Source organism: Cardiocondyla obscurior, linkage group LG20 (assembly GCF_019399895.1).
Source record: "Cardiocondyla obscurior isolate alpha-2009 linkage group LG20, Cobs3.1, whole genome shotgun sequence".
In the NCBI taxonomy this organism is placed as follows: domain Eukaryota; kingdom Metazoa; phylum Arthropoda; class Insecta; order Hymenoptera; family Formicidae; genus Cardiocondyla; species Cardiocondyla obscurior.
Window position 1 is genome coordinate 4,476,528 of NC_091883.1, and position 15,544 is coordinate 4,492,071.

The following is a 15,544-nucleotide window of genomic DNA, read 5'->3' on the forward strand; positions in this document are numbered from 1 at the left end:
CCGGGTTCGGCAGGGACGATATGCAAATAGGTACATGGCAGCGACACGGCAATCGGTGGCTTCTAATCTGCCGGGCCGAACGGTTAATGCCTTACGGTACCGCGAGCGATACCGCACGCGTGTACCCAACGGAAAGATTGCGTTACTCGGCGCCGGTGTTACCGTTACACGCGATCCTTTCGTTATTTCCGAATGCCGGTGCATTCGGTAAATTCGCCCCGGCCGCTGTGAGCTCGCGCGGAAACTTCACATCGGAAATATCGCAACTCCACGCGGCCGAGTTGCTATCAGCAAACTGTCTTTGTTCTACTTGACTTGAATCACCGGTACAGCTATTGAACAGATACCGCGCGAAATGCATAAAAGATACCACTTCCCCCGGCGTTAATTTTGTTTTTAATTATTTAATTAATAAACGAGATAAAAACGCTTAGACATTGTTTATGAAAAAATTTTTCAGAATGTTGTCTACATAAAAATTTTATTTCAATTTGTTACAGATCATCAAGTGCGCAAAGTAAAAGTGTCGAGTGCTGAGAGAAGGAGGCCTCGAATAATCATCGTGCATCGGACGAGCAACTGTACGGTAAGTGTTACTTTTTTGGAACAAAAAAAAAAAAATAAAATAAAATAAAAAAAAAACTGCTATTTTTACAAAGTTAAAATATATTTTCATATTTTCCCTATTTATCCGCGGCCCTCGTTCGGCCACTCGCTCATGTTCGGAACACCTTTACGCGAGCTTTTAAGTGCGCGATTGATAGAAGTAATTAATTACTCAGACGTGGATTATCTAAACCGGGCGCGTAACTGTAATTAACGACCTGTGCGCAGTTTGCGCACTTGTGCGAAACCGCAGAATCGATTAGCGCCATTAAAATCATTAGACGCGAAAAAGGTCGAGCGTCTACCTGGGCAGCGCGATGTCGCGGTGCCATCGGGCTTGTAATACCGTTTAGCGAATGCACGCCTGCAGGCCTGTACGTATATCAGTTTCTAATCTGCGACAGTGCACACGGGACGTGTTTCGTAGGATCCGCGTGCACGTAACGAAGCGTGCACACGCGCCACGCATATAATTATGCACGCGAGCGAGTGCGAACGCTGCGAGTCCTCTCGACATTATCGCGGCACGCTCTCGCGTGAATTACGTCTGATACATCGTCTCTCACGGTTAGTACAAATGAAGGAATTCAGGAATATTGCTTTAATGCACGGTCGCTTCCCCACACGTCGTATTCAACGACCTTATTTCGCGTGAATGGGCAATCAGGGTCGCTGAAATTGTACCGCGGGCCCGCGGTGACCAGCGAAATCATTTCTTATGCAACTTCCGTACACTTCTGTATTCTCCTTGCCGGTCCTAGAATCTCACGTTAACGGATTGATTCGACATGCACGCTTGAGAAAGTTTAAAGCACGCACGTTTCATTTTTCCTATTTTTTTTTTATTTTTATATTTTTTTGAAGGAAAGAAACGGTTTGATGAAATAATATGATTAAATTGTTTGGGGTCTTCTTGAAAAAACATCCCATAACTTCAGACAAACTCGAACGGGAAGAAATTTAAAAAAAAAAAAAAAAAAAAAAAAAAAGAACGTTGGCGCGAAAAAATATAGCGAGAGGAACGTCCCGATTACGTTTTGGAGTGAGATGGCACTCGAGGCCCGAACTAATAGCACTTGTTCAAGAAGTCATGCGAGAAAGAGAGGCGCGATATGCTAATGCAAATATGGTTTTCCGACGCGCGAATAGTCAGCGATGTGACTCATCGGTCAGTCTCTCATTCTGTCCTCATCCCTCGACCCACACGACCTGACCATTGACCATCCCACATCCTCCCATCGATTTGCCGTGTACCATCCGCGGCGTATTAAATTAAGGAAACACGTGCATTTATAACCGATTAACTTAAACGCGCGCCTGCTTGCCGGCCGTATACGCAAGAACAAGGCGATTGACGCAAAGAAAAAAAAAAATCCTTTCACGAACTTCGGGACTCAATGCCGACGCTGAAAATCCTCCGACCGTCGTCGAACGCTTATTATACGGGCATTAATTGTGCACACGTCATTAACCAAATAAAAGCAGCATAGCAGAGAATCGTTTGCGGCAAGTGTACGAACATTACGTAACGCAAATACCATATATTTGACACGTGCGATATATATAAACGAAGTTCTTGGACGGTTAAAGAACTCTGATAAAAAAAAATGCTTTGATCAATTTCCAATAAATTTTTTTTTTCTTTTAAAAATTAAATTAATTTTTTTTTTTTTTTTTTACAAGATATTATTCTTCTTCTAACATTAGTGAAATATTCTTAGCAACGAAATTAGTAATTAATTTTTTTCGTATTTTATGCTCGCATATTTCTTAAAGTAAACTTGATTTATTTTAAAAGACGACATAATAATCTTTTAGACACGTACGTCGTTAAATGAACACCGTTATTCCTCGTTATTCGTGAAGAGATTTTTTATTGTCGTAATACGAGTTTTCCGCTCGATGACTAGATGGGATAGCGCAGACGCGACGTATCGCTGGCTGAACTCATTATACCCGATTATCATACCCGACAGATATGTTGCAACGGTACACTGACGACTTTATTAGATACCCACAACTTCACAAGACGCGTTAAAGAAAAATAAATTACAAAATCTTAATAGGAAAACCCTTCGTACAAAACGAGAACTCTTTGCTTTCGTAAAAGGGGCACACTTCGGCGAAGACAAATAGCGCTGTTTCTATTCGAATCCTCCGAGCAGACGCATTGATTAAATTGCGAGACGTCTGTTCAATGGGACTTAATCTTAACGTCTTACGTCAGCGCTATCGATCCGCTTGATACTTCGCTCGCGATTCCTGCGGCTGTGATCAATTAACGTGATTAACGCGAGATGAAAACTCACCGACGCCAAGATAGTGACGAGATAACGCTGAGTCCTCTCGTAGTCGAGCGTTCGGTTAACCGTGACCTGTCCCTGGTGCGGTAGGTTGATGCTGAAGTACCCGTAGCCGTCGACGGTGGTGATCCTGTTGCGGCCGATCCCCTCGTTGCTGCCGATCCGGCTACCGTCACCCGGTGCGATCGAATACTCGACGATGCCGTTGACTCCGGCGTCCGCGTCGATCGCGTCGACGCTCTTAAATATCGTCGAGCCGACCGGGGTGAGCTGCGAACAAAAGCGTGAAAGATTATTCTCGACGCGCGAGGCTCCGTTCCGGGCGTATTCTTCGAGCGGGAAACGTACGAGGGGAATTAAAATTGCCGCGAGGAGGTCGCGTGGCGATTTATTTCGCCGCGGGTTTGAACGGGATAAAATTTATGCGCGGTTTCAAAGGGACACGGTGGTTAACTGAAGGCCGAAGAGGTCAGACGGCAAAACCCGGTCCACGGGATTAATAATTCGACCGCGCCAGGTTGGGAACAGGTTGTTCTCGCAAGGTACGTGCGAAACGATCGGCGGGCTACGCGGAGCGAGACCCCTCGTCGGGGATTACGCGAAAATAACTCAGCGGCTTTTTGTGCCGGTTAAAGCCGCGTGCGTTTCGGATTAATCCGGAAAGATAAGCCCGACGACTACCGTGCGGTGCAAGTGAAACGTATAATATTCTCGTCCGGACGGTCAGCCTCGCGGCTGATCCACGTTGATGTTCGTTGCGTCTTTGCTCGTCTAACGAGATCAGGAAACTATCCTCCCTCAAAATATTTTATTTAAATATGGATAACGAAAGTTCACGACGTGTATATTCGTATGGCACTTGAAGTGGAGAAGAAAGTAATTAGGAATGTCCTCGGGATTAAAAAAAGTGACCGTGCGACAATGGCGGTTCCCACGGAAGCAATATCAAGCATATAATAATCTTAGTCGTTAGCGGCGAGGAAGTCGCCTCCCGTTTACCTTAGCAACAACGCTAATTTCCGCTTTTTGACGGTATACTAAACGAGCGGAGGTAAGAAAGCGAAGGTGGACCGTTTCCGGTGCTCGCGATCGTTTTGCTACCCCGGGGGGCAATTATCGCCGCTTGTTCTCGCTTATTCTCGCGTGTGTTCTCGCGACGGCGCCGGTTTCCCCCCCGTTCTCGCTGCCGGATTAATTAGCCCGAGCGCGAGCCGGCGATCCCGATCTCGATTTCCCGCGACGGGGCTCCCGCGATTCCGCAATTATGCGCGTCAGGTAGGGGCAAAGGTCGCGGCTCTCGCCGAGCATATATTTCGCCAGTTTCCACGGTAAGAGCTAATACAAAAGTCCCGTTAATTAAACGATCCGAATCCGGAGCCGGTCGAGATTATCTCAGGGGAATCGTCTCTAGCCGCGAGTCAAGTACAACGGCGACTTTGCTTAACTAAGTAAGAAGATCGAGGCACGCGATACACCGCCGGGAACCGAGAAGAGGGATCGCGCAAGATTTAACTTTTTAGAAGGGCAGGCGCGACTTTTATTCCGCTCGCGTTCAATTATATCCTTTCGGATCCTATTCAAGTGCCGCGCGAAACACGCCCAGTGCCAACGCGCACGTCATTCTCGGCATAACGGATCGCGGACGAAAGAGGGAAGGAAAAGTCTGTCGCGGCTCTGATCGATCATCGGCGTTCCCGCCGCGCCACGTACGGAATAGTTCTCGTCCACTTAGCGACGTGACGAATCTACTTTCTTCGAAGAAGCGCGCTGGCTTGACGACATAGACAGGATAATAAGGCGTTCGCGCTCACGTCGATGACTGGCGTTCGACACACTTTTAATTTCCGATAAAAATGCCGGGGCTCGTCACGCGGAAAACGTGCGAGCGCCTCGAAAGCTGGCGGGCACCGGCCGCTCTCGCTCGACGCCCGAGAACTTTTTTTTTCGCGGAGAGAAAACGATTGTCGGCGAACGCCGACTGCCTCGCGCTATGATTTTTCAACGCGACCATCCTTCCCATGGCACTTCGTCGGCAATGCGCGCCTTTATTTCCACGCGGTTCTACTCAATTAATGCTCAACCCGTCGGAATATAATTATCAAACTTTCGTGCCGCGTTCACTTTAGTCTGCTATCCGTCCATCATATTTAGACGCATAATTATACAACACGCATCCCATTATAAGTATAAATTTCCAGCTGCGCGTGCATACGCCGTGGCGCAACTCATTATAGGTATAAATTTACTGCAGCCGTACCGCGCGCCCGTGAATTACCGCGTTATGCCCGCATTTTCACGCTTGCCGGTCTATTATTTTCTTAATACAAAATGCATATTCCCCGACCGTGCGTTTCGGCACGAGCGTGAGGAGCACGGTGCCGACAGGGTGAGCCTTGATTCAAGTTAATTACGCGACTCCGAAGACGAAATATTTCACGCCCCAGCGTTCGGCACGCCTTCCCATAAAATAAAAATAAAAATCGTTTTTATGAAAAGAGAAGCCACATTTCAGTTCCTTACTTCCGGCACAGTAGTCTCGTACGGCGTGTTAATGAATTTCGGCGCGTTGTCGTTGATGTCGGACACTCTGACAATCACAGGAATCATCCGCTTCTTGTTAGTCAGCTTCACCGTGCAGCTCAACTGAAAAAGAAATAAGTAGATTTTTAGCGGTGAAAGCAGCCATAAAAAATATATCGTCTTCGCTCTCTTTAATATTAATTACCGCTCAATACCATTTAATTGCCACTAAAAAGAATTTAACGAAAAGATTTTAAAAAGAAATGTTGATAAAATAAAAAATATTGCTGCAATTCTATTTCTCCTTTTTATTTTTTAAAGACCAGTTTTTCGTAATTACGTAAACTTCCACAGAAATTAAATTATTTTTATTACGAAGCATTTAGATTTAATTGAGGGCAGTTAAAGATGGTAAAAAAAAAAAAAAACCATGTCTGAAATAGCTAGCATTCCTTCAACTCGGTAAGGCATAATTAATCGCTCGAATGAATCTATGTCGATCAATTTAATTACGATTCACGTGAATTTCTATAAATTAATCGAAATGCACTCCGTACTTCTGTTCAACTTAACCTATCTCTCTTTCTCTCTCTCTCTCTCTCTCTCCGCATTTCTCAGTCTTATTAGATCTTATCCGTGTTTGATCAGCACGGGTTCTTTAAAGTGTTCGATGCGGTACTCCAGACCTTTCACATTCCTCGCGTGATAGTGTCATAAGACACAATGTGCATGCACAGTTTCGCGAATGCCGAACAAGTCGATTGGGAGAGAACACCGTCATTGAATCGTGCGCGCAATAATCAATCACCTACGTAACAGTTGCAACTCGCAAGTTATTATCTCCCAAGAAAATGTATTTTATGAAAATTAAAAGCGCATTTACTTTTGCACCCTACCACGTTTATGTGAACATTATATTCAGCGTCGAGTTTTATTTAAGACCTCGCTCTGCATAGCTATCAAAAGATAGTAACAATTCCAATCTTAGAACGATACACTAAACATAAAGTTTGACTTTCAGAGATCTATCTCTTTTTCTAAAATATAATTCTCCAAAGCTTGGCTTCGTTAAGTTAGGATAAAAAATTGCAAATAATAGCGATTAAATAATTAATAAAAATAGCGATTAATTGAATTAAAATAAACTTTTTTACAACGCGTTAAACTGCGTGTGGGTGAGCCGTACAAGGGGAGCGCGGGGTGCAGGTAGGAAGGTAGGTGGTGGGGATGCGAGCGGTAGGCGGCTAGCGGTGAGCTCGAGCCGCCTACCGCTCGCACGTACGTGACTTCTCCCACCATACTCATTCAGCACAGGTAGACTATAGCACGTAATTAAAAGAGCACGCGGTCGCACCGGAAGTGAGGTGATAATTCGACGTACAGAGACTTATCCCGGCACGAATCGCGTCTTCTACTCTTCTCTCCACACGAGGAATACGGGCGAACAGTTCCCGTCCCTTTAAAGTAAGTCCGAACTCCGTTTTCGTATTATACGCATGTTACCGGGGGTGTCTTAGCTCGTCGAACGATCGTTGTAGACCCTCTTCGGGTCGAGCTCCGAGCAATCCGATCAAAAATGTTTCTTTTTATATCGTTGGATAGACTAAGGCATATAATAAGGATAGAATATTCGGTAAAATTCCATTGCGCGACGCGTACCAGGGTGTAGCGGGCGAGGTTGAGCATCGGTCGCGACACAAAACATTGCAAGGTATTCACGTAATCACCTTGAGTGCGTTGGCTGTAGATCGGGCACGCAGTTAGGACACACCGACAAATCTCGTAATTTAATAACCTTTGTTCTCGTTTCTGTTTCAGATGAGAAGAAGTGCCGCATCCCATTCTAGACATCCTGAGAGGAGGAGGAGGCCCAGGAAGGGTATCCTGCCCCGGCGGAGCAACCCCAGAGTAAGCATCAATTTTTCATCGGAATAAAACGTTTTAGATTTTTGATAAAATTCTTTTACTATTTTATTTAATTAAATTTAATATCTACAAAATAATTTCTCAATTTATCTGTTTCAGAGCAAGAGAAACTCCGCTGCTTCGCATCGTTCAGTGAAAAAAAGTGCCGCACGCCGATATTAATGAATACACGAACTGTAGCCGTTTCGTCGGTCGTTTCGGGAGTGCCGCTAATTTTCGGACGTTTTCTTACGATTAATTTTTTACGCGAATACGTTCGCGAGTGTCCATCCGCGGAAGGATGACTCGTCACGTCCCATCTGGGAGGATGAGCAGGCCCACCAGGAGGCATCATGCATCGGCGGAGCAACTTATAGGTAAGCATGAATTTTATTAAATTATATCTTTATTAAAAAAAAATTTTTACCCTTTTTTTTTATTAATCTCATTAATTTTAATAGCACGTCTACATTAATATTTTCCTTTGTATGTTACAGCCACCGGCAGAATTCTTCAACTCCGCTGTATGCAGATTCGGTAAGTCAGTAAACTGTTTTCAGGATTTTCTCTTTACAGCAGTGCCGAAAAATATCGCGCGCAAATAATCAATAATTATCGCGAATGTAAAATCACGGTCGCGTTCGCGTGTGTCCATACGCGGAAGGATGGCTCGTCACGTCCCATCTGAGTGGAGGAGCAGGCCCGGGGGGCATCGTGCATCGGCGGAACAACTTTAAGGTGAGAAATAATTTTTTTTTTTAAATTTGGCATCTTATTAAATTTATTTTTATTTATTTTACGTTAAAGAATCAAATGCATACGCGTAATTCATTTTTTTTTGTTTGAACATTAACTATTTTCAGCACGTCTACATTAATATTTTTAATTTTTGTTACAGTCACCGGCAGAATTACATAACTCCATTGAAGCTCATACGGAGGTGAGTCGAATGGTTTTTTTTCGTAATTTCTAATTGCGACTCTTGAACCGATAACATGTCGTCGACCACAAATTACTCATTTATAATGACGCGCATAGTTTGTTCTAATATTAATAAAAAAAAAAAAATAAAAATAACACCTAATTCGGCAATTCGATAAATTCAAAAATACGTTTAGCGGCCGAGATTACTTATTTCGTGTCAATTAGCATCGCGCAGAGGCAGAAAGCTTCAGTAAGACTTCGTAACTTTCTTCGCGTCTTCCCGACAAGCTACTAGCTTCCGCTTTCACAATGAGTTTGCAGCTCGTTGACAACGAAGAAAATAATAAAACATTTTACTGACGGACAAGAGGTCCTCTTCCTAGAAGCGGCGGAAGTTTTTGCGTAGAAAAAGCAACGTCGTCTTAAAAGCGCTAGATACTCGAGATGAATTAGACGTTCAGCGGTCCGGTATAAAAAGGGAGGGTAAAAAAAATTACTTGAAAGGAACCGAACAATACCATTCTTTTATCGCGGCCGCGAGGGTTACTCAAGAAATATTGACACTTCGGTAGTGAAAGCTATTATCCGCTTGTCATCTAATCCCTGTAGTTGAATCGAGAGGAATGATGATACATCTTCCTCCGAGTTGCTTTTGTCTCTGCATTATTTTAATTTTCCTTGTTAAATATTATCCTTTGCTATTAAAACGTTCGTCTGAAAGTCGCAGCGGTATTCCGCCGATAATTCTAATCGACGATTCAGGACGGCGAAAATTTTCAATTAAAAGATAAAGAAATAAACAGAAAGACAAAGGCCGACGATGAGTGGCCGCGGTAATAATCGGTGAGCGCGAATCAGGGATAAGAGACTAAACTTTTCCCTCGTAACGAGTTTCTCCTCGCATGTGTGCGATTTATTATCGAGATTTTCGTTGTCAATGATTTTCAATGCGGCAATTTGTCACGCGAGGGTCCCCGGGTAGCTTTATCGATAGAAAGCGGCTAAATGATATTTTACAGTTCACGTTGCGTCGATGCTCCTAAACTTTCTCGAATGGGCCTCATAAGGAAGAAAACGCGCAAGAGAATTGACCATTATTTACTAAGATTTCGTTCGACATTTGCACGACGCGGTCTTTCGATTTTTTTTTTTTTTTTTTAATGCAGATTCTAAAGTAATCTTGCGCGCAAAAGGTCCACGTAACGCAAAGACTCTCCCTTTGCTATATTATATCCATATGACATGCCTATAAATTTCTGTACAATTAAACATAAGTGCGAGAAAGCACGCGTATTAAATCTAGACCACGAGCGATCTCAATCTTGAAGGATCGGAATCTGAAAAGATATGCGTCATGGAAAGAATCTAGTATTACCGTTATAATAATGTGCGTTACAATTACTTTTTTTTTTTTTTGCGCTTGCCCGCTCCACTTTCAAGCCTCGCGAAACCGCAACGGTTGATTCATTATCGCGAATCTTTTTTTTTTACGAAATTAAATAAGCGGGTTTTGGTAATCTTGCGAAAGTGAGATTTAATTTTTACCTGGAAAACCACATGCGAGAGATTTTCGGCGTCGCGGTCCAGCGGTTGTAGAAGCTGTAGTTTTTTGCCGTTCAACTTGAAAAGAGGGATCTTTTTTCCGGGGAAAATAAGATCCAGCATAGTCTCGTTATAAGGATCGCCGGACACTGGAAGCTCTTCCGGCACGGTTTTCTGATCGATCGCTGAAAAAAAGAATGACCGGCGGTTATCGTTTTGTTCACCGATTTATTTTATATCTCAGGAGGGAATAAATGGAATTTTCTGCAAATCAGAAATATATGAAATATCCGCGCACGACAATATGTTTGTCCGAGATATTAAAAAGACAATAATATTTGACGATGAGGAAAGAATTTCAAATAGTCCACAAAATAATATTATTCTTAAAAAAAAAAAAAAAAAAAAAAATTAAAAAATAATAAAAACTAAAATTTTAATTAATGTATCTTATATAAAAAGAAAAGTAGAATTTATTAAGCTCGACCCATCTTCGTTCTCCGTAATGAATGCTGTCTCGGGTTGATGTTAATCTTGGGCAATATCTCATTAATGAAAGTCCATACAGTTTAATTGCACCGTATACTGACTATTCTACTTTTCGAATGTTCCTTTTCTCTCATTTTCATCATCGTTCTTTATTGTTGTATCATAATTACTTTTCTTTGATTGAAAACTAATTAAGCTTTTTATCACTGCACTGTCGGACATTGAAATTTAATTTAACGCAGTATCGCTTTTTATATATTTTCGAATCTTGGAGGTTTCCCCGTTTTAAATTGAACTCGGTTTTTCGTAACACCTTCGCAAATAGAATTTTACAAAATATAGTTATTTTTTACCCCGACAATAATTTCGTAATTACTTCTAATGATAAATACAGTTGACTTCGAGGAAAATTAAAACTAAATTTTTTTCCCCGCCGCGTGAATATAATAAATCCAAGTAACGAATGAAGATTAAATTCAATCTTTATTCCCTCGAATTTTTTCCCTTACAAAATTATTCTATGACTTAATGCATTATGCGTGATAAAATGAATTTATTATTCATTCGTTTATGGTACAATAATGAAGCCATTTCACCGTCAAAATAGAATCGCCCCTCGACAAAACCATCGTACATTATGCATACAGCGAAGATTGCGAAAAGCAAACGAGGTAGCCGTTTCTGATCTTCGAAACGTATAAAATGATTTCGTCGTGAAAATCGCAAATTGACATGTTGATTTCTCTCGACGGTTATCAGCCATTTCGACCAAATCGCTAAACGTAATTTCCTCCGAACTTAATAAAATTCCGGAACCCTGACATTCGATACACGATCGGAAGATAGAATTTGCTGACTTGGCGAACGACCTATTTGCAAGCGTAAACGTGAAACATTCAAGCTGATCGCGATCGATATAAAATGCGTCGAGCGATGTTTGTGGCACGCGAGACACGACGGGGAATAATATAAAATTCGATATAGATTTAAATAATTAACATATTAAACCAACGACCCTTACCATTTCCTCTGCTCTCTTCAATATCGAGAATGATATTCGATTGTCCCGATTCCACTTCGCATAAACCTGAAATAAAATATATCAATTAGAATTATTAGATTTAATACATTAACGTTGAGGATTTTTTTTTTTCCAATATTTTATCGTTTCAATTTTATTATTCCAATTATTCTACTTTATTTTAATTTGCATAAAATCGCGACGGACCAAGGATCTCTCGGTTGCATAGCAGCCTCGGTGCGTAATTTCCGCGCGTACTTTCCGCGTGTCATTAATTTTCAGATCTCGCTAGCACGCCCGCGCTGTCTCGGACAGGTGCGAGAAATCCGCGTGGCCGGAAACGTGACGCGCAAAACGCTCGCAACAGGCGGGAAGACTCCTCGACGCGAGTAGGTACGCCAGCTGTTACGAAAGAGACCGGTCGACGACCGATTTTTGTCGCGGGGCGCCGCGTAGCCGGATGAATTAATCGGATTGCACGTTAACGAACACGAGAGTCTAATTACTGACACGATGCTATTAACGTTGCGTACGTGGGCTTGCTAAAATGATTTGCGGCATAACACGATCGTGCCACGTTTTAAACGCTCCTTCCTGCCTTAATGTCCTCGTCGCGGCGATTAGTCCGGGCAAAAGAACGATATTACGACGTAACAACAATTTTCTTTACGATTCGAGGCGCCGAAGTCGAGAGGAAAACGTTACCTACAAGTTATAAAAGCGTTAAGGTTAAAAATGACTTTATCCCGCGTCATTTCTTATTTTAATTAGAACCGTTCGGCTAGGAGTGGCGGGTGGGTTGAATTTTTTTTTTTTTTTTCTTTCCTTTTCGCCTCGGATCTTCGCTGCGTCACTCACGGGCGGGATTTGTAACAATTGCAATTAATCAACGCACTTAATCATCCCGTAACGCGGAGTTATTAATAGATATTGCAGTTCACACGATCTCCCAGCTTAATCGCACGTTCTCGCATATCGTCGTTCGTCGCATTACGAAATCGCGCGATTTACAGGCGAACATTCGTCATCGTCCGGCCAGTCACGCGCAACGTTCCCTGCCGAGCCCTCGTAAAGTCTCCCTCCGCGTAAATCTCCCGTGACAGCGGGCCACTACCGGCGAACCCCGATCATTTCTCCCCGCATAGAAAGTGATCGCGGCATTAGAAAGTGCACGCTGTGAAAGAATGAGAGACACCGATCGCGATCCATATTTCCCATCTGCGAACGACGGCACACGGAAAAAGGAAGAAAGAGAAAAAAAAGAAAAAAAAAAGTTATAGGCGACCCGATTAAAATGCAATCGTCAATTTTTGCGTTGAAATATTGATCGTCCCACGCATAATTCGCAGCGGTACGAATTGAAATTATAAGTTTTACCTCGGCGTAATATGCGTTGAAAATAAAAGAGAAAAGAATGCTGGAATCTGGCAGCGTGCCACTGACGTTAGCCGAATGCAAAGTACCATCCCGATGTGTGTACAATCGAGTACGGTGACGTGAGAATCGATACGGAAAGTCGGCAGACGGTGTCCTTATTCGGGAACTTTTTCTGCTTTTTTTAAAATTTTTTTTTTCTTTTCTTTTTTTCAACGCCAAATCCATTACGGGAAGAATTGCGCGCACGTGTCGGAAAAAGTTTCGCGCCATCTGGGTAACCGTGGAGTCGCGTGCGTGTGTGTCTATCGCCTTACGAAGTTAAGAGGAACAATCTGTAACGTGTAAACTCAAATGGAAGTTAGCAGCTGGCTTGCATTAATATAGAACACAGTCGAGACACGCAGCCTGCGGAATTAAATGATATTTAAAACGCGAATGAGCGACCGCTGCGCATTTCGTGCGAGTAAAAGGCGCGCAGCTCGCTATGCTTCCCAAAGAAAGAGATGTAGATTCTATTACTCGAATACGAACAGTCGTTCGGTAATTAGCGTGTATGTTTCCCGAGTGTTTCTTCGAGTTAGCGGAGATCGCGCCTAAAACACCGCCTTCGCTCCGCGATGAATCGCTAATTCTTCATCTCGCGGGACACCGTCGTTTCAAACCGCCGGGAGAGTACCGCGCCTGTATCTCTATAACCGACAACACAAATTATCGCATCGGAATGCACGTTTTATCCCGCTAAGCGGTCCGCACACCATTCTCTCGGGTGCGCACACCTTCTTTCCATCTGCATATACGCGCTCACGTCGTGGCTCGCGTCGAGTTTATCGATTCCCGAGTGCATTATTCGCAAAGCTCGCGTTTAATATTCTCTTCTCGTCCCGCGATCGTAAAGTTAAGAGCGAGGTCCGCGAAAAAAAAAAAAAAAAAAAAAAACGAGAGCTGCCCCAGCGATGCATTCTCGCGAGGCGCTCGGATGATTAAAGCTTAATTACGTAACAGCGGTAAATCTAGACGCGGCTGAGATGCGTGAATAATGCGGGGCCCGCGCGCGATTCAACGTATATCGCGATATATGCGGAACGCTGATCCCGTCGCGATACGATACATTGGGGCAGAGCTTACACCTCCGCACGTGCCGACGACCCGCACGTGCGTTCGCGCCCGGCGACAACGATAAAACGGAGCTTGCACCATCAACCGTGACATAAGTAATTGGCAATCAGCTGAGATAGATTTACGCGTGTGGGAAGCCACGCGGGCTCCTCCCCCCTCCCCCGACCCGTTGATTGACTTTTACGCGCGAGTCGTTACTTCATTTTATTCCGCCCTGGCACCTCTCGCTTCGCCGAGGGAACGGTTCCCTCGAGCCGACGTCCGCAGAATTTTTTCGAAACACTTTTTTTCCAGTTGCGTCATTGACCCTTTTTACGGCTCTACGTTGGCCCGAACTGAATACTTCGCGGTTCCATTGTGAAACTTTTCTAACGCGTCCATTAAATTCGATTCTAATCAGTCGACTGAGCTTTTTCAAAGTCCTTCAATTTCTTTAAGAAATAATTTTTTGAATAACAGACTGAATGAAATATTGTCGATAAATGATAAAAAGAACTAATTACTCACCGACTTTGGAATAAGCGTTCTGAAGATGCAAAATCACGCACAGCAAACACCAAAACCAGCGCGTCATTGTTCTTGCCTGTAACAAAAAAAAGGAAATTTCAATGAAAATTAACCGCAGCATTGATACATTTTAATTAATATGCGATTAAGGATGATAAATTAGACCGTGAAAAAGGTTCGCGCGCAATCAGCCACGTCTGACGAGAATTGTTAAAGAATCACTTAAACCCTCCCTGAAGCCTCGAGCGATAAATTCGCGGATCGTGCAATTCTTTTTAGCTCGCGAACAATTGCAGGTGACGTTCTCAAACGCTTCGTATGAATTACTGCAATAAAAATAAAGCTTTCCTCCTTCATTAAACTTTTCTCCGCTGCCAGCTACTTATTTCTCAATCTTCGGTATCTCGGGGAAAATCCGCGTCGTCATAATTTTCCTTTTTCCAATTAAAGTAAAATAAAGTTACCGTGTCTCCTGCGCGTTTTTACATTCTCGGCGACGCGACCGTGACACCTGCCGAAGATTTTCGGACGGGTGGCGTCACGGTATGCTAATTTTCCGATATTCCCGGGGAGGTTTCCGGGCGATTATCGACGTAGGAGGGATGCGGTCGGGAATTTTAGTGAAACGGTGCCCGGAATACGGACCGAAGCTTAAGGGGGTGAAGGCACGTTCTCTCTCTTTCCCTCCCTATCGCGCATACGGAGACGCCGGAAGAATTTCGCGAGGGCCAGCGCGGAGAGAGATCGATGCGGTTCTGTGAGGTCTCATGCTAATGCGTCGTCCGATGCACCGTGCGTGTAATAAGGCCGCGCGCCAGCGTGAATAAAATGCCGAACGAAAGGAAACAATGTTATCAGCCCCGCATGATCTCGCGGCGCGTACTCGCGGCTCTTGAGCCCTATCCCGCATTCAAGATAGAATTCCGCCGTCGCCTCTCATCCGACGTGCGTGCTGCCGCAAGGATGACATCCACAGTTATTTGGGTTTAGAGCTTCACACGCGCATTCAGGCATTAACATTTCCATAAAGGGAATAGCCCGATAAACGTTTAAGAAAAAGTAGAAGCGACGTACTAGGTTTGAAATTAATAAAATTAAAAGGGAAAACAGGCAAACTTTCATCCATCTTTTTTTTTTCTTTCGCAAATAAAAAACGGAAAAAAGCAGCGAGCTCTCGCGCCACTTCGTTAATTATATTCTGCTAATTAATAAAAGGGAAATCGAGAACCCGCGC

General features: G+C 43.6%; 1 protein-coding gene across 1 annotated transcript in view; it reads right to left on the reverse strand.

Annotated features, from left to right (window-relative positions):
• The window catches only part of Cad99c (cadherin 99C), a 92,107-nt gene that overhangs the window by 17,765 nt on the left and 58,798 nt on the right, over window positions 1–15,544 (reverse strand). The window contains exons 2-6 of the mRNA XM_070670149.1: window positions 14,311–14,386; window positions 11,311–11,376; window positions 9,804–9,985; window positions 5,430–5,552; window positions 2,916–3,179 (exon numbers count right to left, since the gene is read on the reverse strand). Coding sequence (XP_070526250.1) covers window positions 2,916–3,179; window positions 5,430–5,552; window positions 9,804–9,985; window positions 11,311–11,376; window positions 14,311–14,386 — 711 coding nt within the window. The remainder of the gene's footprint in view (window positions 1–2,915; window positions 3,180–5,429; window positions 5,553–9,803; window positions 9,986–11,310; window positions 11,377–14,310; window positions 14,387–15,544) is intronic.